This window comes from Budorcas taxicolor, chromosome 6 (genome assembly GCF_023091745.1).
Source record: "Budorcas taxicolor isolate Tak-1 chromosome 6, Takin1.1, whole genome shotgun sequence".
NCBI classification, from domain to species: domain Eukaryota; kingdom Metazoa; phylum Chordata; class Mammalia; order Artiodactyla; family Bovidae; genus Budorcas; species Budorcas taxicolor.
Genome location: NC_068915.1, coordinates 60,127,799 through 60,152,896, shown reverse-complemented (window position 1 = coordinate 60,152,896; position 25,098 = coordinate 60,127,799). Strand labels below are relative to the sequence as shown.

The 25,098-nt window shown below is 36.5% G+C and overlaps 1 protein-coding gene across 1 annotated transcript in view; it reads right to left on the bottom strand.

Annotated features, from left to right (window-relative positions):
* The window catches only part of NSUN7 (NOP2/Sun RNA methyltransferase family member 7), a 47,120-nt gene that overhangs the window by 4,951 nt on the left and 17,071 nt on the right, over positions 1 to 25,098 (bottom strand). Inside the window, exons 5-10 of the mRNA XM_052641717.1 lie at positions 19,575 to 19,727; positions 19,050 to 19,233; positions 16,745 to 16,955; positions 7,169 to 7,312; positions 3,609 to 3,710; positions 1,222 to 1,339 (exon numbers count right to left, since the gene is read on the bottom strand). Coding sequence (XP_052497677.1) covers positions 1,222 to 1,339; positions 3,609 to 3,710; positions 7,169 to 7,312; positions 16,745 to 16,955; positions 19,050 to 19,233; positions 19,575 to 19,727 — 912 coding nt within the window. The remainder of the gene's footprint in view (positions 1 to 1,221; positions 1,340 to 3,608; positions 3,711 to 7,168; positions 7,313 to 16,744; positions 16,956 to 19,049; positions 19,234 to 19,574; positions 19,728 to 25,098) is intronic.

Genomic DNA, 25,098 nt, shown 5'->3' with positions numbered 1-25,098 from the left:
AAAATAAAGAAAAAAATCTAATGAAATACAATACATACAGATTTTCCTCTATTTCTGCCATATTATATTCTTAGAAACATCATTCCTGACAGACAAATCACTCACACTGATGAATGTGGTTATATTGTGCAATAATTCTCTTTGCTACTAGATGGTGATTTAGTTTGTGCTGTGTTAAGAAGCTGGCAGAAATAAGGTTGGCTGTTAACTACCAACAAGAATTATTAAGGAAGTAAAGAAAGAAGGGAAATATAGATGTGGTTAACATGTCCGCCTGTGAATTGGCAAAGGGAAAACATCAAATTAAAAGGAGGGAGCAAACCATATACCTATTAAGATCCTACTATAAGAATTACAGGGACATCCCTGGTAGTCCAGTGGTTAAGAATCTGCCTTGGAGGGCAGGGGATGCAGGTTCGATCCCTGGTTGGGGAAGTAAGATCCCACATGCCTTGGAGCAACTAAGCCCACACCACAACTACTGAGTCCAACACAGCCAAAGAAATAAATAACTTAAAAAAAAATTACAGGAAAAGTTCAGAACAAGGGAAATAAGTTAAAAATTGGAGATTTTAAAATACCTTATTATTTGTCACAGTCTTAAAGAACTAACTGGTGTCATATATTATTAATAGACATACTCCTTATCTTGATGTCCAGGGTTTGGATGGAGTATTACAGTTTTTCTTCTCTACCCCTAGTTTAATATATCATTTTACCTATTAATATATCATTTTACCTTTACCTATCATTAAGCTATTATGGTTATTCAGGCTATTTTTATTTCAATCCTTGTGGGTGCCAAAGGCTAAACAGGTCTAAGAAACATATATTTTCAGATAATAAACATCCAATTTTCTTGCTACTTTCTAAGGTGATTTTATACTTTCATTCTATTGAAGCATGTATCTAAGACTCAGGATATAAAGTTTATATTCAATTTACCCAGAAATCAATCAAGTTGAAGCCCAAATGCCTTTAACCTTATTTAACAATAACAGCAACAAAACAAATCTTTTAGTGTACAATATAATTCACATACTAAGCCATTACAAAGCTTTTACAGAATCTACTTTAAAGTTGTAAGAAGTTAGGCTATTTGGTCGTATTAAAGTCCAATAAAAAAGAAATGAAATGCCTTCTAACTTAGAAAATCGTAACTTTTCACTTTCAAAGATATTTAGTTGAGTTGTTTAGAAGAATTCTTTCTTTCTTTCTTACCTATAAGGTTGTACTTTAATCCCGTGGTCTTGAAATTCCAGTGCTTTCTTAACAATAGCTTCATTTTCCTCTGGATAAACTGAACATGTGCAATACACAATAGCTTGAGCTCTAGTAACTACATTTAAAGAAGATGGAAATAATATAATGACTCCATTAACAATCGTGAACAAATCTCGTGTTTTCAGTGCTGGTGTGGTTCAGTCACTAAGTTGTGTCCAACTTTTGTGACCTCATTGCAACCTGCCAGGCTCCTCTGTCCATGGAACTCTCTGGGCAAGAATACTGGAGTGGGTTGCCATTTCCTCTCCGGGGGATTTTCCTGACCCAGGGATCAAACCTGGATCTCCTGTGTTGCAGGCAGATTCTTTACCAACTGAGGTACAAGGGAAGCCCAGATGTCTGTACTAATACCCCATGGTTTTGATGGGAATGATGTCTACAGATGCTTGCATGGCTCCCCTTTAAAGCATGTATTAGTAATATAGTTTGGCCAATAAATGAAGTAAATATAACTGGATCATATAGAAATTGAAAATTCAATCCACGTGACCAACCTTATTATAAACACAAGCAAATAAATACTGCAGATTACCATAGCTTGACACTTCAGCCATTCTTCCAAAAGCCATATCACATAACTAGTTAAAAGGACTCTAGAGACAGACTTAGGTGTTAATCCCAGTTCTGTTATTTACTGATTTATGAACCTGGGAAGTTACTTACCTCTCTAATTCCTCAACTCTAAAGTGAGGTAATATTACTACTCACTCACGTATTCACATTTACCAAGCACGTACTACATGCTAAGCACTGTTCTTACTATTCAATACATACACACAAAAAACCCTGCCCCAGGGAGCTTATTTTCTATGTTTCATTGACATAAGACATAAACAGGGCTTCCCTGGTGACTCAGTGGTAAAGAATCCACCTGCCAATGCAGAAGACATGGGTTCCACCCTGGTAGGAAGATCTCACTTGCCATGGAGCAACTAAGCCCATGAGTCTAACCTGAGCTCTAATGCCCATGGGTTGCAGCTACTGAACCCACAAACTGCAGCTACTAAACACATGTGCTACAACTACTGAAGCCCATGTGCCTAGGCCCCTACTTCACAACAAGAGAATCCACTGCAATGGGAAGCCTGTGCACCAATTAGAGAGTAGCTCCTGCTCTCTGCAACTACAGAAAAGCCTGCACAGCAATGGAGACCCAGCACAGTAAAAGATAATAAATAATTTTGAAAAAACATAAATAAGTAAGAAATTTTGGAATTCCTGGCTGGTCCAGTGGTTAGGACATAGCACCCTCACTGCCAGGGGCCCAGTTCTTAGTTCCCATGAGGGAAAGAAGATCCTGCAAGCTGCGCAGTGAGACCCCCCACCTAAAACTGAAGCATTAGGAGGTGACAGATGCTATAGAGAAAATCAAAGCAGATATGAAGGATGGTTAATTTCAAGAGATTATCTTGCCATTTTAAACAGAGTAATCATAGAAAGAATTTTTAAAATGTATTATCAGCTCCCTAATCTTCCAACCAACTCATTTCATTGATCATATACATACTATCATATTCAAAATAGTATCTACTAATAGCATCAGTTAAAAGGACAGAACTCCTCTGTATTTTTCTATTTTGCCTTATTTCTACTTCATATATGCTATATCTTTATATATTAAATCATCTATACCCTATACTAACCTTTGAGCCTTTGGAGGTCAGTATTTATCCAAACTCATATTCTTAACAACTGGCTTAATACCTGACCCAGAGTAGACATTTGATAAACATGCACTAAGTTAATAAAAGTTAATGTAATTTCTCAGAGACTTCTAGATTTCCATATCTAAGTGTGAAAGGGCATTGGTATTCAAAATCTAAATGGTACTCAAAATCTAAAGGTAGGGATTGAAGCAATAATATAAATACTTAAATGGCCTTGTTACTCAGACTTTAAGAGATCTAGGCTTTATCTTTAGCTCATTTATTTTCTTTTTAGTATTAAAAAAATTAAGAGTTTGATTAAAGTTGGGATTATAGAAGAGTTGTTAGGGTGATACAAAACAGGAAAATTACACCAAAAAGCCAAAGAAGAGAAACAGAGAAGATGGAATTATACAACTGATGTACATAATTATCTCATTTCAGCATTAAGAAACTGATCGTTCTTCTTGCTAACCTATATTTAAAATGATAGTAAAGCATATATTTTTGAGACTTAGATTGGTGAAAATAAATATTTTGTTATTTTAAGGAGCTATGACTAAGGGTTCTGGGAAATCCACTTATGGTTCACACATCATTGCCTGAATATGATAAAGGAAGTATTAATGTTTCTAAGATTTACAACATATTTTCAGTTTGTGCTGATAACAAACTTACATTTCATGGCATGTGCTAGTTGTTCATATTGCTGTTGAGCAAGAACATGAAGTTTATCTTCTGATGGGCCTCCTTGAGAGAAATCCTTAAGTAAATCTGTATCTAAAAACAAACATATGCTTTTAAATATATCACTATTAGATTTTTCATATATTGCTGTGATCACATTATTTAATATTTTAATCATTTTCCCTATTGAGTTTTCATAGAAAATATTTATTAAAAATACAGTATTATAAAAATGCTGACTTAAAATTTTAAAATCTGAATTGATAATTTTGCTTAGCTTTAATATTACTTTTCCTTTATTCTCCAAATTCTTATCATAGAGTTATCTAACCAGCCAAAATAAGTCACTCAAGCACAAAAGATAGAATGCAGTCAGCCTGAGTATGAATAAAGGGAAAAAAGATTTATTTTCCAAGGCAGAAACTGATGGGCTATAGTCAGATCTGAGTAAGAAAGAATACAGTTAAAAACATTAGCTTACTAAAAGAAATCTTGGAAGAAAAAACTTCAGGGAAGCAACTGTATGTCTTCATAATAGATAAAAAAACAATGGATCAAGAAATTCTTACAGTAATTTTTTAAATTTCTAAAACTATTTTTAACATATTTCTTGATAATATTAACTAAGATATATTGACTACTACTCTATATAGATTATTTTGTTCAACAACCCCTTGAAGCATTATTATCCCTCTTAACACTGAGAAAATTCTTCAAGCATACATTAAATAACTTGTCTAAGGTCATACAGCTACTAGATCAAAACCAGGTTCTAGCCTGGCAATCAGACCAAACTTCTAAGCCCTGTTTTATTCTGCCTCTCAGTAACTCCCTGGAATATGTGCTAAGTCACTTCAGTCATGCCCAACTCTTTGCTACCACCAGGCTTCTCTGTCCATGGGATTCTCCAGGCAAGAAAACTGGAGTGGGTTGCCATGCCCTCCTCCAGGGGATCATCCCAACCCAGGGATTTAACCTATGTCTCTTATGTCTCCCGCATTGGCAGGTGAGTTCTTTACCACTGAAGCCCCCTGGGAATATAAGAGGCAATTATTTATACCAAATATTGGGCTGGTCCCCATTCCAGTAATATTACTAATGGTTAATTAAACTTCATTTCTTTCCAATTTAGTTTTACACTTCACATTTTTCTAAGTCTTTAATCACTTTTTAAAGGATATTTATACATTATACTCTAAAACCGTATCAACTTACCTTTTTCACCCCATTTTAAAATAATTTCAAGTGGTTAACAAAGATCAATTTCATATATTCCTCAAATATAGGAATTTTTTTAACCATTCTAAAAATGGTTGTAATGTTTTTCAATATTAAAATGTTTTTCAAACTAATTCATGATTTCTCATGAATCTAAATTTATGATCACTAAATATATGACTAATATTTTTACCATAATCACTAGGTCACCAGCTCCTTATTTGCTCTGGCTATTACCTCCTCAAAGTAGTTTCCTTCAAAACTTTCCTTTTTTCCAGGCTTGCCAAAGACCACTTCTTGGCTTAGCTGGTCACCTCGTCAAGGATTTCAAAATATTACCAATATCTAGGAAACTTTATTTTCCCTTTTTGTCATTTGTGGTTCCCTTTGGTCTTTTCTCCCCTAGACTGTAGATTATTTTTACCAATCGTTTATTTTATTCTGTATTCCCACTTCAAGATGGCTCAGGATAAAGCCAGTCTCACAGGAGTTCTAAGCTCGAGTTCTTTTGACTGCAGTGCTTATTGTAGCTGCTGCTATTGCTTCCTACCTTCTTTCAAAATTTAATTCTTCTCTGATCATTTTCCAAAGTGAGTGTAGGAATTTTCTCAGTCTACCACACTCCCCTCTGAGCTGGTTATTCTTCTGTTTAACTCTCGTGGAAAGAAATTTTCTGTAGCAAGACAGAATTCCACATGGTTCAGTATAAGCCCAGTTAAAAATTGTGTGGTATAGTGGAATTCTTTCTATAGTGTAGTATAGTGGAATACGCTAACTAAGCTGAATTTGAATTCCAGCTTTGAGTCTAGCTACATGACCTCAGGCAACTTGCTAAATTTGTCTGAATCTTTGTTTTTTTGTCCCCTTTTATGAAACAGAGATAATTACATAACAGCACCCCACTCCAGTACTCTTGCCTGGACAATCCCATGGACGGAGGGGCCTGGTAGGCTGCAGTCCATGGGGTCGCTAGGAGTCAGACATGACTGAGCAACTTCACTTTCACTTTTCACCTTCCTGCATTGGAGAAGGAAATGGCAACCCACTCCAGTGTTCTTGCCTGGAGAATCCCAGGGACAGGGGAGCCTGGTGGGCCGCCGTCTATGGGGTTGCACAGAGTCAGACATGAGCCTGGTGGGCCGCCGTCTATGGGGTCGCACAGACTCAGACATGACTGAAGCGACTTAGCAGCAGCATCCTCACAAAGTTATTGTGAATATTAAGTTATAATGTATGAACACTTCCTGGAATATCGATTGGGGCATAGCTGTACTCCATAAATATTTCTTTCCCTCAATTTCTTTTCCTTCATTTTAAATTCTTTCCTTGCTAGAAATAGCAAATAGTTACTCAACATATTCTGAATGTTAGTGGAATGTCTTCTCTGTTTAATATCCAGTTAACCTTATCTATGCCTTTCACTATAAACAAGAGATTAAAGTAAGAATCAATTTCAGTTAACATACTGTGCTTAACAGCGTGATTCAAAGGGCCGGAGTCAGAGCAGTAGTGTTTGAATCCAGGCTCTGACACTTACTTGTCAAAACACCAAGAGGCTTCAACCTCTCTGAGGCTTGTATTCAGTATTTGTAAAAGAGAAATAACAAGAGTTAACCACTTCACAGAGTTCTTGTAAGGACTTGATGAAATAATCCAAGCAAAGTGTTCAGTTCAGTGCCTTATGTTTATATGTAACTGCTCAATAAATGTTAATGTTAAAAATATTTCTTAATTTATTAATGAAGTAAATAAAATATTCTCAGAATTAATATTTGAGATATATCATAAAACATACATATGGCAGGTTAAAGAAGTCTTTAAGTCTGTTTACAATTTGATTAGAATCATCTTAGGGCACAGCCTGTAGAGTTAGGCAGATCTAAATCTTAATCCTGACTCTGTTACCAACTAGTTATATAACCTTATAAAAATGAATCAATGTCTCTCAGTCTCAGTTTTATTTATAAAATTCTCATCAATTTTAATGCCTATATCTTCAGTTCTGGTATATACCAAAATAGTATACTGGCCAGCATCTGTTTTGATTGCCTATATCACTCTAATTACTAAATATTTTGAATATCCCCCTTGTCCATATTTCACAGAACTGGTATAAAGATTAAATGGTATAATGGTTGTAAAATACTTTCTACATAAGTGCCTTATATATGGTAGCTATTCATTGATCAGATGTATCTATCATTTTAATGATTTTAAATAATTTCATTTTAAAATAATCATTTTAAGTGATTTAAATGATTTTTTAATTCTTAAATGATTTTAAAATATTAACAAATTTAAATAATTTAGAAATTAAAAATTAAAGCAAATACCTTCATGCTCATTTAAAATAAATTCTACTGGATTACTAACACCCAGCCCTGAACAACGAGGTAGCAGCAGAATCACTTTAACTTTCTGTAATCGATGATCCTTTAATTCAAGTTTCATAAATGTCTCATGAAGTATCTCAATATCTGGGAGAAAAAACAGAGAAAATGTGTGCAAAATATTAAAAAATCTTAATGCAGTATGTAGTTATATCTATTTATCACTATTCATTTTTAAATCTTCAACCACACAAAATGTTATTTTAATGCAGCCAGAAAAGAGGATTACCTTCTGATAACATCCTTAACACATGAATTCTCTTAATAGAGTCCTTCCTCCTTGACTTGAATGATTTTGAAGGTTAAATATCTTCTACATAAAATATAATTTAGATCCATCCTGAACTTCAGATTCCATTTAAAGCAGTATGGTGTAGTGGACTTCCCTGGTGGCTCAGTGGTAAAGAATCCTCCTGCATTGCAGGAGTCACAGAAGACGCAGGTTCCATCCCTGGGTCAGGGAGATCCCCTGCAGGAGGACCTGACAACCCATTCCAATATTCGTGCCTGGAGAATCCCATGGACAGAGGAGGCTAGTAGGCTAGAGTCCATAGAGTGGCACAGTCAGACACAAGTGAAGCAACTTGGCATGCACGCCCAATGTAGTGGAGGGAACAGGGTTTTAGAGGCAGAAATACCCAAGTTTGACTCCCAAATTCACTATTTACTGTATCTGTGTGATAAGCCTCTATTTCCTTATTTGTAAAATGGGATATCGTTGTCCACACCTCATTTAATTGTAGTGAAGATTGAGATAAAGTAGTTAGGCTTAGCATTGTGCCTAGTATACAATAAATGCTCAGTACTGGTTACTTCCCCTTCCCATTTTTTAAATCCCCTTTTATATTCTAGTTTCCCTGGAAAAAATTTTATTAGCATTTATATATTTTTTTAGCATTTTATAATTTTTACTTAGGCACATTCTAAAGGCTCTTAGGGACCCTGTAATTTGGGACAGTCTGCCTTCCCTCAGGTTGTAATTGTCTGTGACCCTATATTAGGGCAACCCCTCCAGTCCTACAATGGCTCATTCTCCTCATCTGCTGAGGGGAAATTGCGATACCCTACCCCTTTCTCTTGTCTGATCAATCTTCTTTCTATTATGTCTCTTTTGAAAAAAATTTTTTAATCAAGTGCACCTTTCTCTTTTTTCCCCCTATTTTTAACTCTTCATTGCAAAAGTTCACACATTATGTCAAAAACCCCAAAACAGTGAATTTTCAAATGTTCATTATATTGCTTCAACAGTGAAACATTCATGCCCAATCATGTTTCATCTATATCTGCACACACTTCCACCCCCCCATATTATTTTGAAACTATGAAATATTTCACCATTTATCTAAAAGATAAGAACTTCTTTAAAAATATAACCGCATACATTTTAAAAAGTAATTCCTTATTGTCATCAAATTATAATAGCATCCAATCATGGCTCAAATTTTCCAAGTCTCACACATCAAAATTTTTTTAGTTTGTTTAAATCAGGAGTTACATAGGTACACACATTGCAATGAGTCAATGTCTTACTTTAAATTTTTTTGTTGACAGGTACCCTTTCCATTTTTTCTTAGCATTTATTACTTAATGCAACATGGTTACTTGCACTACTAGTTTCCCAGAGCCTAGATTTTGTTCATTGCTTTCCTAGAAAGTAGTTTAACATGTTCTTGTCTTCTGTACTTCCTGTAAATTAGTAGTTGGATCTTTAGAGCTTAATTTAGGTTCGAGTTCTTTTTTTTTTCCCTTGGGAGATGGAGGGCACAAAACTAATTCACAAGTGATGTCATATTCATTCATTAAATTGCCTTTATGGTATGAGCAAAGTGCTGCAAAATAGTCATATTCTAATTCCATCTTCTTTTTTTATCAGTTGGAATGCTTCTAAAATGAGACATTTTCGTTCCTCTACTTCTTGGTTACCCAGTGGTTCCTAGTCTCTCTATTTAACTAGGTAAAAATTCATACAGGTAATAAAACCAGAAGTGAAATGCTGGATCATAAGGCATGTATATTTTCAATTTTAGTGATCAATGCTAGTTTTCCAAAGTCATTGTACAAATTTATAATCCAACTTGCAGTGCTTGAGCATTCCTAATGTTCCATACTTTGCCAGCACACGGTATGACCATCTTTGAAGAATGAAAGTTTTCATTTAGATGAAGTTCGATTTACCTTTTCTTTTGTTGTGCTTTTGGTTTTTAAACAACCACTGCCAAATTCAAGGTCTCAAAGTTTTACCCTTGTGTTTTCTTCTAAAAATTTGATAGTTTTACCTCTTATAAATAGGTTTTTTACCCAGTTTATGTGTATGATATGAAGTAGGGGTCCAACTTTATTCTTTCACATGTGGGTATCCAGTTGTACCAGCACCGTTTGTTGAAAAGACTATTCTTTCTTTGTTGAATGGTTTTGGTACACTTGTTGAAAATCAGTTGACCATAAATGTAATTAGGGGTTTATGTTTGGATTCTCAATTCTATTCCATTGGTCTATGTTTATCTTTGCATGAAATATTCCCTTGGTATCTCCAATTTTCATGAAGAGATCTCTAGTCTTTCCCATTCTGTTGTTTTCCTCTATTTCTTTGCATTGATAAAGGACAGAAATGGTATGGACCTAACAGAAGCAGAAGATATTAAGAAGAGGTGGCAAGAATACACAGAAGAACTGTACAAAAAAGATCTTCATGACCAAGATAATCACGATGGTGTGATCACTAACCTAGAGACAGACATCCTGTATTGTGAAGTCAAGCGGGCCTTAGAAAGCATCACTATGAACAAAGCTAGTGGAGGTGATGGAATTCCAGCTGAGCGATTTCAAATCCTGAAAGATGATGCTGTGAAAGTGCTGCACTCAATATGTCAGCAAATCTGGAAAACTCAGCAGTGGCCACAGGACTGGAAAAGGTCAGTTTTATTCCAATACCAAAGAAAGGCAATGCCAAAGAATGCTCAAACTACTGCACAATTGCACTCATCTCACACGCTAGTAAAGTAATGCTCAAAATTCTCCAAGCCAGGCTTCAGCAATACGTGAACTATGAACTTCCAGATATTCAAGCTGGTTTTAGAAAAGGCAGAGGAACCAGACATCAAATTGCCAACATCCACTGGATCATGGAAAAAGCAAGAGAGTTCCAGAAAAACATCTATTTCTGCTTTATTGACTATGCCAAAGCCTTTGACTGTGAGGATCACAATCAACTGTGGAAAATTCTGAAAGAGATGGGAATACCAGACCACCTAACCTGCCTCTTGAGAAACCTATATGCAGGTCAGGAAGCAACAGTTGAACGGGACATGGAACAACAGACTGGTTCCAAACAAGAAAAGGAGTATGTCAAGGCTGTATATTGTCACCCTGCTTATTTAACTTATATGCAGAGTACATCATGAGAAACGCTGGGCTGGAAGAAGCACAAGCTGGAATCAAGACTGCCGGGAGAAATATCAATAACCTCAGATATGTAGATGACACCACCCTTATGGCAGAAAGTGAAGAGGAACTAAAAAGCCTCTTGATGAAAGTCAAAGAGGAGAGTGAAAAAGTTGGCTTAAAGCTCAACATTCAGAAAACGAAGATCATGGCATCTGGTCCCATCACTTCATGGCAAATAGATGGGGAAACAGTGTAAACAGTGTCAGACTTTATTTTTTGGGGCTCCAAAATCACTGCAGATGATGACTGCAGTCATGAAATTAAAAGATGGTTACTCTTTGAAAGGAAAGTTATGACCAACCTAGATAGCATTTTCAAAAGCAAAGACATTACTTTGCCAACAAATGTCTGTCTAGTCGAGGCTATGGTTTTCCAGTGGTCATGTATGGATGTGAGAGTTGGACTGGGAAGAGAGCTGAGCCCCGAAGAATTGATGCTTTTGAACTGTGGTGTTGGAGAAGACTCTTGAGAGTCCCTTGGACTGCAAGGAGATCCAACCAGTCCATTCTGAAGGAGATTAGTCCTGGGTGTTCTTTGGAAGGACTGATGCTAAAGCTGAAACTCCAATACTCTGGCCACCTCATGTGAAGAGCTGACTCACTGGAAAAGACTCTGATGCTGGGAGGGATTGGGGGCAGGAGAAGAAGGGGACAACCGAGGATGAGGTGGCTGAATGGCATCACTGACTTGATGGACGTGAGTCTGAGTGAACTCTGGGAGTTGGTGATGGACAGGGAGGCCTGGCGTGCTGCAATTCCTGGGGTCGCAGAGAGTTGGACACAACTGAGTGACTGAACTGAACTGAACTGATGTTTATCTTTATGGCAGTACCACATTGTCTTGATTACTAAAACTGGGTAGTCAGTTTTAAAATCAAGGAGTATGAGTCCTACAACTTTGTTCTTTTCCAAAGCTATTCCATATCCCTTTGATTTCCATGTGAATTTTAAGACAGAATGTCAATTTCTGAAAAACACCACCTAGGGTTTTTTAATAGGGATTACATTAACTTTGCATTTTTTTCATGGATTCCTTAGAATTTTCTATATACAGAGCATTTTATATGCTGATTCTAGATAACATGGCTTTATATATTTTCAGACTATATTAGTCTTCTTTAGTACTGTATATTTACCTGATGAATTAAACATGTTCTAACTGTATTTCTAGTAATTTTTCTTGATTTAGCATTGCTTTCCTGTATCTCTTTTTGTTAGTATGTTTACTGGATATCTTTTTCTGTCCATATTTTTTTTTAACATTTATTTATTTATTTGACTACAACAGGTCTTCGTTGTGTATGCAGGTTCTTTAGTTGTGGCATGCAACTTCTTGGTTGCAGCATGTGGAATCTAGTTCCCTGACCAGGGATCGAACTCCAGCCTCCTGCATTGAGAGCATGGAGTCTTAGCCACTGGACCACCAGGAAAGTCCCCTGTCCAATTTTTAATACCCTTTTATGTTAGGGGTATCTCTTACAAAGAGCATTTTAGTTGATCTTTAAAACCATATGATTATCTCAATAGATGCTGAGAAAGCCTTTGACAAAAGTCAACATCCATTTATGATAAAAACCCTCCAGAAAGCAGGAATAGAAGGAACATACCTCAACATAATAAAAGCTATATATGACAAACCCACAGCAAACATTATCCTCAATGGTGAAAAATTGAAAGCATTACCCCTAAAGTCAGGAACAAGACAAGGGTGCCCACTCTCACCACTACTATTCAACATTGTTTTGGAAGTTTTGGCCACAGCAATCAGAGCAGAAAAAGAAATAAAAGGAATCCAAATTGGAAAAGAAGAAGTAAAACTCTCACTGTTTGCAGATGACGTGATCCTCTAAAACTTTAGAGTCTTTTAAGTCTTTAGAAAACCCTAAAGACTCCACCAGAAAATTACTAGAGCTTATCAATGAATATAGTAAAGTTGCAGAATATAAAATCAATACACAGAAATCCCTTGCATTCCTATACACTAACAATGAGAAAATAGAAAGAGAAATTAAGGAAACAATTCCATTCACCATTGCAATGAAAATAATAAAATACTTAGGAATATATCTACCTAAAGAAACAGAAGACCTATATATAGAAAACTATAAAACACTGGTAAAAGAAATCAAAGAGGACACAAATAGATGGAGAAATATATCATGTTCATGGATTGGAAGAATCAATATAGTGAAAATGAGTATACTACCCAAAGCAATCTACAGATTCAATCCAATCCCTATCAAGCTACCAACGGCATTTTTCACAGAGCTAGAACAAATAATTTCACAATTTGTATGGAAATACAAAAAACCTCGAATAGCCAAGGCAATCTTGAGAAAGAAGAATGGAACTGGAGGAATCAACCTGCCTGACTTCAGGCTCTACTACAAAGCCACAGTCATCAAGACAGTATGGTACTGGCACAAAGACAGAAATAATAGATCAATGGAACAAAATGGAAAGCCCAGAGATAAATCCACACACATATGGACACCTTATCTTTGACAAAGGAGGCAAGAATATACAATGGAGAAAAGACAATCTCTTTAGTAAGTGGTGCTGAGAAAACTGGTCAACCACTTGTAAAAGAATGAAACTAGAACACTTTCTAACACCATACACAAAAATAAATTCAAAATGGATTAAAGATCTAAACATAACACCAGAAACAATAAAACTCCTAGAGGAGAACATAGGCAAAACACTCTCCGACATAAATCACAGCAGGATTCTCTATGACCCACCTCCCAGAATATTGGAAATAAAAGCAAAAATAAACAAATGCGACCTAATTAAACTTAAAAGTTTCTGCACAACAAAGGAAACTATAAGCAAGGTGAAAAGACAGCCTTCAGAATGGGAGAGAATAATAGCAAATGAAGCAACTGACAAAGAATTAATCTCAAAAATATACAAGCAACTCCTGCAGCTCAATTCCAGAAAAATAAATGACCCAATCAAAAAATGGGCCAAAGAACTAAACAGACATTTCTCCAAAGAAGACATAGAGATGGCTAACAAACACATGAAAAGATGCTCAACATCACTCATTATCAGAGAAATGCAAATCAAAACCACAATGAGGTACTATTTCACGCCAGTCAGAATGGCTGCTATCCAAAAGTCTACAAGCAATATATGCTGGAGAGGGTGTGGAGAAAAGGGAACCCTCTTACACTGTTGGTGGGAATGAAAACTAGTACAGCCACTATGGAGAACAGTGTGGAGATTCCTTAAAAAACTGGAAACAGAACTGCCATATGACCCAGCAATCCCACTGCTGTGCATACACACCAAGGAAACCAGAATTGAAAGAGACACGTGTACCCCAATGTTCATCACAGCACTGTTTATAATAGCCAGGACATGGAAGCAACCTAGACGTCCATCAGCAGATGAATGGATAAGAAAGCTATGGTACATATACACAATGGAGTATTAGCCATTAAAAAGAATACATTTGAATCAGTTCTAATGAGGTGGATGAAACTGGAGCCGATTATACACAGTGAAGTAAGCCAGAAAGGTATACTGTATACCAATACAGTAAAATAACACATATATATGGAATTTAGAAAGATGGTAACAATAATCCTGTATGCGAGACAGCAAAAGAGACACAGATGTATAGAACAGTCTTTTGGACTCTGTGGGAGAGGGCGAGGGTGGGATGATTTGGGAGAATGGCATTGAAACATGTATATTATCATATGTAAAATGAATCGCCAGTCCAGGTTTGATGCAGGATACAGGGTGCTTGGGGCTGGTGCACTGGGATGACCCAGAGGGATGGGATGGGGAGGGAGGTGGGAGGGTGTTTCAGGATGGGGAACACATGTACACCCATGTCAATGTATGGCAAAACCAATACAATGTTGTAAAGTAATTAGCCTCCAATTAAAATAAGTAAATTTATATTTTAAAAAATAAATAAAAATCCAGTATTGATGCTGTCTTGTAATTTAAGTATGTCATGCATATTTAATGTTTAATTGATTTATATATTCATATTTTAAGTTTAATTTATATACTTGTTTTCTATTTATTTGCCCTGTATATGTTAATATGGTGTTTCCAATTCTATATTCCATATCTCCCCCTTAGCTTTTTAGTTTTACATTCTTTATTTATTGATTGCCTCTAATATTATAACACATTCATTGTTGTCTTAGTCACTAAGTTGTGTCTGACTTTTGCAACCCAATGATATAAAACCTTTATCATATCTTAGACAAAGCAAGGATGAGAGAACACATTAATTCATTTCCTTCTCTAAATTATATACCATTAATTACATGACATATTTTTAGCTCCACAAGACATTAGTTTACAATCCTGCAAGATATTAGACTATAACGATTTAGATTTACCTATGTACTAACCTTTTCCATTGCTCTTTTTCTAGCACCTATAACTTTCTGTATGAGATAATATTCCTTCTACTCAAAAAATAATCTGTAGTATTTCATTTATTGTATCTGCTGGTGACAAACTCAGGTTTTCTTTTCTGAGAATATATTTTATGTCAAAGGAAATTTCTGCTAAGTATATAAACCTAACCTGGCAGTTTCTTTCTGCACTGAAGATACTGTCTCTGGCCTCAGTTGTTTCTGTTGAAGTAGCTCATTTTTATTTTTATTCCTATTTCATTAAAGGTAATATGTATTCTCTCTCACTGCTTTGAACATTGTTCTCTATCTTTGGTTTTCAGCAGTTATGCTATGATATGATGTGCCTACCATGTTTTTTTACACATTTATTTTTGTTGGAGTTCATAGGGCTTCTTGAATCTGTGACTTTCATCAGTTTTTAAACCCCCCCCACCTGAATTTCACATATTGATTCTTCTCAACTCCTTTTCTCCTCTCTTTCTGAGTTTCGACTCACAACATACATGAGATCACTGGATCACTGAGTGTCATGTGTATTTTATGATCTCTTCCATATTATTCATCCTTTTCTCTTCTGATGTTTCAGTCTGGATAGTTTCTTCTGACTCATCAGTTCACTGATTCCTTCTTTTAGTTCTAATTTACTGTTAAAATCTGTTTCTTAATTTCACATATTGTATTTTCAGTTCTAGATTTTTCTTCTAGCTTTTTAAAAGTTCTAAAAGTTTTTAAAAGTTCTGGCTTTTTGAAAGTTTTTAGTTCTTTGCTGAAATTCTACAACTTATCATTTAGTCTTTTCAGCATATTAGTCATAAAGTCCACATCTGGTATCTGCAGTACCTGGACCTTCGTGGGTTTTCTTCTATTGCAGTATTTTTCTTTTTATTTCACCCACATCTTTCTTCTATCTTTTTTTTTTTTTTTTGAGTTCCAGACTCTGTATTTGAAAAAATTTAGGAGATAATATGAGATTCAGGATATTATTACTTTCTTCCAAAGAGAATTTACTTTTGCCTCTGGTATGCAGTGAAGCTTGGGCACTAGCAATCTTACATCACCTTAATTCAACTGGGAACTGAGATGACTGGAATTTGGGCTTTAGTTCATCAAAGGACTGATCACTACCCAGAGTGTACTTCTGTGCTCCAATGAAATCCTGGGAATTTACAGTCTACCTCTCCATGTTAAGCCCTGAATCCTACTTATTGTCTCTCTGACCTTGTGAATCTGTCAAAAGATTAGTTTTCCAGCTCCACTGAACCTATAATAAAATGTTATCTTTTGTCACAGCTTGATCCAATGGAAACATTTTTTAAAAATAAGAAGCCTAAGGACTTAGAATCTGGTCCTAGATATTAGGTTTGTCTCTTAAGTGCTCCTGTGATTGTGTTCTTATGTATTAAGAGATGACAATTTCTACCACTTACTTTAATTATTGTTTGAACCTCAAATTATGTAGTAGCTGAACGTTAAGCAATATACCAAAGTGCTAATATATTCATTAATTTAAACTGCAGTTGTTTAACCAATATTAAGCAACAGTAGTCTGATATAATATAGTGGGGATTTTAGGAATATATTTCATATACAGAGTTTTGCATTTAAAAAAATAACAAATTCAAATATTTTTAACATTTCTAAGTCTTATAGAATGTAACACCAAGCAAATAAATATTTGTACATACTTTTACATCCCATTTTTGTGAAAAGGTTCTTCAGGTCAGGATCCTTAGCTTGTGATTGTACTCCACACACAAATATTTTTGAGGTATTATTATTTGTTAAGACTGACATATGGGCAACTGTGTACCAAGAACCTGTATTGACCATTAAGATATCATCATCCATATTTAATAAAGCCTTTACAGAATGGACAGCGAGACTTCGAGATTTGTCCTACAAGATAAGAGTATGATTAGAATTTCAAAGGATTTAGGTAAAACAAGGTATTGGCAGAAATCTTCAGGTTACCTAACCCATTCTGAGTTTAAAACACCTTAAATATATGTTTAAATATAAAGTTAGTAGTCTACATTTATAAACTTTATAAATTTATATGTATATATGTTTATATTTATAAAGTTAACAAAATTGGTTTAGCTTAAATTATGACTTTTATCATTTAACTATTATATAGTGATGGAACAACAGACTGGTTCCAAATCAGAAGAGGAGCACGTCAAGGCTGTATATTGTCACGTTGCTTATTTAACTTATATGCAGAGTACATCATGTGAAATGCCAGGCTGGATGAAGCTCAAGCTGGAATCAAGATTGCTGGGAGAAATATCAATAACCTCAGACATGCAGATGACACCACCCTTAAAGCGAAGAACTAAAGAGCCTCTTGAAAGTGAAAGAGGAGAATGAAAAAGTTGGCTTAAAACTCAACATTCGGAAAACTGAGATCATGGCATCTGGTCCCATCACTTCAAGGCAAATAGATGGGAAAACAATGGAAACTGACAGACTTTATTTCTGGGGGCTCCAAAATCACTGTAGATGGTGACTGCAGCCATGAAATTAAAAGATGCTTGCTCCTTGGAAGATAAGCTATGACCAACCTAGACAGCATATTAAAAAGCAGAGACATTACTTTACCAACAAAGGTCCGTCTAGTCAAAGCTATGGTTTTTCCAGTAGTCATGTATGGATGTGAGAGTTGGACTACAAAGAAAGCTGAGCACTGAAGAATTGATGCTTTTGAACTGTGGTGTTGGAGAAGACTCTTGAGAGTCCCTTGGACTGCAAGGAGATCCAACCAGTCAATCCTAAAGGAAATCAGTCCTGAATATTCATTGGAAGGACTGATGCTGAAGCTGAAACTCCAATACTTTGGCCATCTAATGTGAAGAACTGACTCACTGGAAAATACTCTGATGCTGGGAAAGATTGAAGGCAGAAGGGGATGACTGAGGATGAGATGGTTGGATGGCATCACCGATGTAATGGACATGAGTTTGAGTAGGCTCCGGGAGCTGGTGATGGACAGGGAACCCTGGCGTGCTGCAGTCCATGAGGTCACAAAGAGTCAGACACAACTGAGCAACTGAACAGAACTGAACTGATAGTGATAAGGCAATGCCAAACTCCCCAAATGTGATTAATAGATTACTGGTGTCCTGCCTTAGCTCCCATTCTTAAACTTTCATGAAAATGTACTCATCTGCGACTGCCATTCTTTTTTCCCCATCACATTGTCATCTAACTGGCTGCTAGCTCACAGAGATTAAAAGTAAGATGGTTGACAAGTTTAAAAATCAGGCTAAGCAGATGAGCTTATGCAACTGACCTCAGTGCTCAATAGGATGTCACCACAAGATAAAGCCAAGAGACACTACCCAAGAACGCAGGTACTGTGAAGGTATAAACCTTACAAGATCAAAGTGAGTCTGAAGCACGAATTGGAATCTAAGGACATAAAATTAATTTAACTCAATTTCTTGAACCTTTTCTTTTTCATTCTATTGAAATACCATTATAACTCACATTCTCTTCCTGTATTGACAGCCATTATACATATCTTACAAATCAAAGCTGTAAGACTATAGTAAAGAGATAACGGGAACATATTACACATTGCATTTTCAAATGCAGGATGGCACTAGCATCTTCCCCAGAAACAAAAAAAGAAAAGGGAATCACCATGCCTTCTCTTGAATCCTCCCTTGGGAGAGAAAAATACAGCTTTTCAGCTATGAGCAATATAAGTTCCCCCATCTATGGTGTCTTGGAAGGAGAATATGTTCCTTACAATATGCCCACTTCACATGGGGCAAAGATGCCAAAGTACAACAGGAAAACTGATGTAGCAGTATTAATTTTATATTTCTATGTGGAAATTAGGCCTTATAAACCTCCTTGATAACCTATACAAAATATAATCAATTTCTTAGGTTTTATTTTTAAGTAGAGAAATTCTTTGGGTGAGCAGGATTATTGAGAGACTCACAGTATTGAGAACCACAGGGAAAGTAAAACTTTGTTTACCTGAAATATAAGTTTATAATCTTTAAAAAGATCTATATTTAGAAGATCACTTTTAAGATGAGATGGAAAAATTAAGACATCATAGCAATGTTGATCCACAGCAAAGACTTTATTATCAATATGCAATACAGATTTGACTTTATTATAGCCATTTTTCTTCAAAGTATAATAAACTTCTTCAGGGCTGTAAATACATAATATTAGGTTATAATTACAAATATAATACATAAAAATGTATTTAATATCAGCATCTTTTTCCTACAATAAATAAAATTATCATTGCATATACTGCATCCAATGGAACTTATAATTTAAGCCATCAGTAAGTCAAAAAAAAATTAGAGACAAAAAAGTTAACACATTTATTAAATTACTTTTGGTAATCTGGTGATAAAATCCTGAACAACACTATAATTCCCACTCACTCCCTCAGATGAGCCCCTCATCCATTAAAAAGGTAATACTTTTATCACATTATTTTGAAAGGCAAATGACTTGAGTAAAGAATTTGATTAGAACTCTTACCTGATTTTACAAGTATTTATCCAAGCATAAAGTGGCAAAGTAGAGGCCCTTAATTCTTGGTTCCTAACTGTTTCTGGAAGAATGTGGTAAATTGAAAGGGCATCATGTTTGATTCGACATCTTGCCAATGCTGCAGCCAATTTTGTCTTAAAACTAGAGACAGAAAATCCATTCTTGGTAACTACTGCATTGAAGACAAGACTATCAATTTTCCACTTGAAAAATTAACAATTAGATTTAGAATTATAATACTCTATAATTCTATTTCAAATTTTTGAAATCTAAAGTTAAAATTTGCCGTATTTAAAAATGGGAATCCCCCCAAATTTTTAAAAATGGAAACCCAATAATTCTGCTTCTTTTTTTTTCAGGTTTTGCTGTCTCTGTATAGTTGTATATCTTAATTGTTTATAACAACTGCTGGTTGAAAGACAAATTTTATGTAGTAAAGGTGAAGGGCTTAGAGCTTAGAGTCAGACAAATTTGAAGTTAAATTAAGGCTCGGTCACTTACTAGTTGTGTGACCTCAGGTACAATGCTGACTCTCACCAGCCTCAGTTTTCTCATCTGTAGAATGTGATCAGCTTACCTTGCTATTACTGTAGGGATTAGTATCATGGGGCTTCCCTGGTGGCTTAGCTGGTAAAGAATCCACCTGCAATGTGGGAGACCTGGGTTCAAACCCTGGATTGGGACGATCCCCTGGAGAAGGGAAAGGCTACCCACTCCAGTATTCTGGCCTGGAAAATTCCAGGGACTGTATAGTCCATGGAGTCGCAAAGAGCTGGACACAACTAAGTGAATTTCACTTAGTACCATGGGTGTCACCAAGCACCGTGCCTGGCAGGCACTCACTACAGATCAGTCTGTGTTATCAGAGATGGCAAGAGTGTAGTCTTGACAAGATTAAGGAGCTTCCATGAATTGGTATCAAGTCCTTCCCAGTTCTGATTATCTCATATCTTATAGTTACAAATAACAGGAAACAAAAACAAGAACTGGTTAGCATAAAATGAAAACCCAATAATTCTTTTTTAATCTTATGGCCTAAATCACTGGGAGGTATTGCGCACTGACTCTGTCTCCTTGATCACAGGTGATTGGCAGAAGGTGGGCACTTGACCCAAACCAGTCAAGTGAATTTTTGTGTGTAGTAATAGAGAGCCAAGTCAGTCTTTCTGGTTTTTGGTGCTGTACATTATAAAGCTCCTGAGTTGACAGCAGCCAAGTTTCCCATTCTACAAACAGAAAAAGATGTAAGAATGAAGCTAAAGCACACAAAGAGGCAGAGACCAGAGTGGAACAGAGTCCTGAGGGTACCTGAGTCACAGGATTGTCAGGTAGCATTTAATAGGAGACTTCCTGTGTGCTGTTTTGGATCTGTCATGAATCCTCCGTCGCTTATTACTTCCTGAATATTCAGGAATTAAGTGGAGTAGCAAACTACTCCTGGGGGCTTAGGAATGCATGCATCTCCTTCTGTTAGTTTTTCCATACGGTGATAAGTAACTATTTACGAACTTCTTCCTTCTTCCATAACGTAAAAGTGATTACTTACAACCCTCTCTCTTTCATATGGATGACCTCATGTTTCCTTGATAACTTGTAAGTTTTGATTTTATCTCTGCTGAAAATAGCTACCTTGTAAGACAGTATAAATACTCACACAATGTTAAATAAAACACCTTTGCTCCATCAGAGCTTTGGTCCCCGTGTTTTCCTTTCTTTCTCTCTCTCTTTCAGGCTAATTCTCTGGAGCGCAGAGACCCGTCATGCTTATTCTCCTGACCAGGTTTCTAAGCCCCTCTCGACAAGGTGCACTGTGCCTTCGCCCCCATCGAGAGGGCGCCAGGTGCCTTCGTGAGCGACGCAAGCCCTGTGTCTAAGGACTTTATCGGTTTTCTGCATAAACCAAGGAATATCAGCCTCTTTCTCTCTCTCTTTTACTTTCTTATCGTCGACTCCGGACCACCAGGTTCTGGTCCATTAAAGGACCTCAACACAGGATGTGGTTAGCAGAAGCAGAAGCACATCAACGTCCTTCCTGCAAGTCTCACTGTGCAATTCTTTGATGAGATACTTTATAATAAAATTTCTCTTTTGCCTAATCTAGTTTGAGTTGGATTCCTGTCTGGTTGTCAAGAAGGAATCCTACCTAGTACACCATTTTCTCTTAGTTTATTTTTTTAAAAGAAATGGGTTTTGTTCCTTTTTAGCTTAAAATTGTCAGAAATTTTATATACAAAGAACAAATGATCTCAAGGGGTTTTTTGTTTTGTTTTTTGTTTTTGGTGGTGGTGGGTTTTGTCTTTGTTTTTTTGCTGTGCCACGTGGCTTGTGGGATTTTAGTTCCCCAACCAGGAACTGAACTCAGGCCTTCCACAGTAAAAGCACTGAGTCCTAACCTCTAGACCACCAGGGAATTCTCAAAATATCTCAAGTTTTGAAGTGCCATTAGTAATGCCTAACACAAAGGAAATGTGGCTCTCTTTAGATATAAATTATATTCTTAATGCCAAAAGATAATCTTCAGTGAACTGCTTGAATTTCCCATAGAAATTTAAAAAAAAAAATCAGACATTATACTGAGAACTGTTTCACAATATTCACTAAGTAAGTAAAATGGGCTAAGAGTTTCTAAAGAAGGGGTGGAAAGAATATGAGAGATAAAACCCCATGAACAAGTGTTCAGAAGCATTTTGGCAAATGAGAAACTCTAAGCATTATGTGAATAAGAAAACTGGGAATAGAAGAAAAGGAATATCTAAGCAAATGTGATTTATCCCCCAAATCCATGAAAGTTAAAAATGGTTTTAACATTCATGAATCATTCAAGGTAAATAACCTTACCACATTAATAAAATCAAGAAGAAAAATGATCATATCCAAACTCTGGTCTCTGTTTTCTTAATTTAGTAAGACTACAGTTTTCTCTAGAGATCATCCTTCCTGCACAGCAGTTGGAAAGCACCTATAAGCATAAAGCCAGGACTATTCTAGGGCTCACCTCATTTGTTTTCATTTTCTCAAGGATTAAATTTCTGTGCTGCTTTTTGTCTAATGTCCAAAATCTTTGCCTCATATATTTTGTCCATCTAGTTATTTATAAGGGCTTCCCAGGTGGCCACTAGTGGTAAAGAACATGCCTGCCAATGCAGGAGATGTAAGAGATGTGGGTTCACCCCTGGGTCTGGAAGATCCTCTGGAGAAGGAAAAGGCAACCCACTCCAGTATTCTTGCCTGGAGAAGGCCACGGACAGAGGAGCCTGACAGGCTACAGTCCATAGGGTCGCAAAGAGTTGGATACAACTGAAGCGACTTAGCACGCACAGTTATTTGTAGGAGGAATGAATAAGTTTGATCCAAGACACTCTGTCATGACTATATAACTACATTTTTAAAAGATCAGTTTATCTATGGAAGAGATTGTGAAAAAAGAGTTACAGGCAGGAAATAAAGAAGCTATCGCAGTAGTCCAAGGGACAGATTATAAATAGCTTGGGTTTGGACAGTAGGAGTGGAATGGAAACAAGTAGACACATTCAGCATATGGCTTCCAACTGGAGTTACAGAACTTGATGTAATAGGTATGGCAAGGGCACCGGGGAGGGCAGGAAAGAAGAATCAAGGGTAATATCTAAGAAGCTGGTGGAGCCTTGACTGGAACAGGATAGTTTTGGGTGATTTGGGAGGAAGGGCTACTCAGTTTTTCCTCTCCTGTTGCTTCTCCAGTCTGTCACTGCCCATTTTCTAATTTCACCGTGCATTTTCTAGCTTTGCCTCACCAAAGTCCAACAAATTATTTGGCAGAATCAGATTCTTGGGCTAGTATGAGGCATGTAGAGAAAGAAGGGAAGAAGCTGTGGTCTCCTTTTATTTAATCCAGTCACACTATTTCAAAGATAGCTGCATTTGTACAAGAAATGAATTCTTAAAGCCCTTGCATATATCAAAAAGATAGGGCTTCCCTGGTAGCTCAGCAGTAAAGAACCTGCCTGCCAATGCAGGAGACACAGGTTCATCCCTGATTTAGGAAGATCCCACATGCCGTAGAACAACTAAACCCACATACCACAACTGTTAAGCCTGTGCTCTAGAGCTCAAGAACTGCAATTACTGAGCCCATGAGCCACAACTACTGAAGCCTGAGCACCCTAGAGCCTGTGTTCCACAACAAGAGAAGCGACCATGATAAGCCATCAAAATAAGAAGCCTGCGGACGGCAACTAAAGAGTAGCCCATGCAGCAACAAAGACCCAGCAGAGCCAAAAATAATAAACAAATGAATGATAATAGGTTCATCTTGGATTCTATCCCTAGAGCCCATGAACAAACAAAGAAAAAGATACCAGTTGGTATACAGAGTGATAAAACACAAGGATCTCTGGTACAGACAACAACAAAGATCAAACACAATTTTTATAAGGAGAAAATGATTCTCATTCAGTTTCTTGTTAAATAACTGCTTCTTCTGTCACCTCTTAAAATTAGTCTTCATCGTCTTGGTAGAAACATACTAAGGTATACTTCAAGCTTAAAATGATTCTACTGCCCTGGGGACAATACTGCCCAGCCCCAAGGCCCAGATGGTCTATAGAGGCTGGCCTCCAACATTCTGAGTTCAAAATTCTACTCCATTAGCTATGGAGGACTGGCCCAAGGGAATGCACTTGCCCCACGAGGAGCCAATCAAGTTCCCTGGAAAGGGGGAGAATTTAGAGCTGGGTGTAGAGATAATAAATTAATCTAAATGAAGAAACTAACATACAAGTGTAGCAAGTAAGCTTGAGACCTGGGGTGCAGCAGTAAGGCTTTTTCCTTGCAGGCTAGAAACAGAGAAGGCAGATCAGGAGAGAAAAGGAGAATGAAGCAGATATTAAGAGAGAAGCAGAAATAAAAAGGTAAAGAGACAAAGAAAATCCTGACGTCTTTCCAGTTCCTGATTTCATCCTCTTCCTGAGTCTTCGAATTGCATGAGACATTCCAGGATCTATTTAAGAACATTTTCCATTTTTGCTCACGTTAACTGAAAATAGCTTCTATTACTTGAAAGCTCCGATTCTTGATTAAAACCTTCTAGGTTATCTTTATACATGTATTTTCTTAGCATTATCTTTCTAATTATACATGGATTTTCTCAGTGTTATCCCTATACCAGTATATTACACTACTATTCTCTTCAATTCAACCACTAAATACACACATTTCCCCTATAACATATTATGAATTGAGCATAGCATGAATTGGATATAAAATAACTTACTAATGTGGGAATAAGATCTGTATTTTATGAAGCCTGATTGGTTCGGGTAGTTTCTGTTGCACTGACAGGAATGTAACCAGATAACCTCCTCCAGGCAGGAGGTAGCACAGTAGGTATTACAAGGAAAGGTTAAAATCTGAGGAATCAGGTACCTTAGACAATAATATCTTCTGGCTCTTCTGGCCTCGTGAGCCATGGTCTTTGCTTGCCCTATTTCCTACCTGCCTTGCTAACATTCTCAGCTAAGAATCCGCTGCTGCT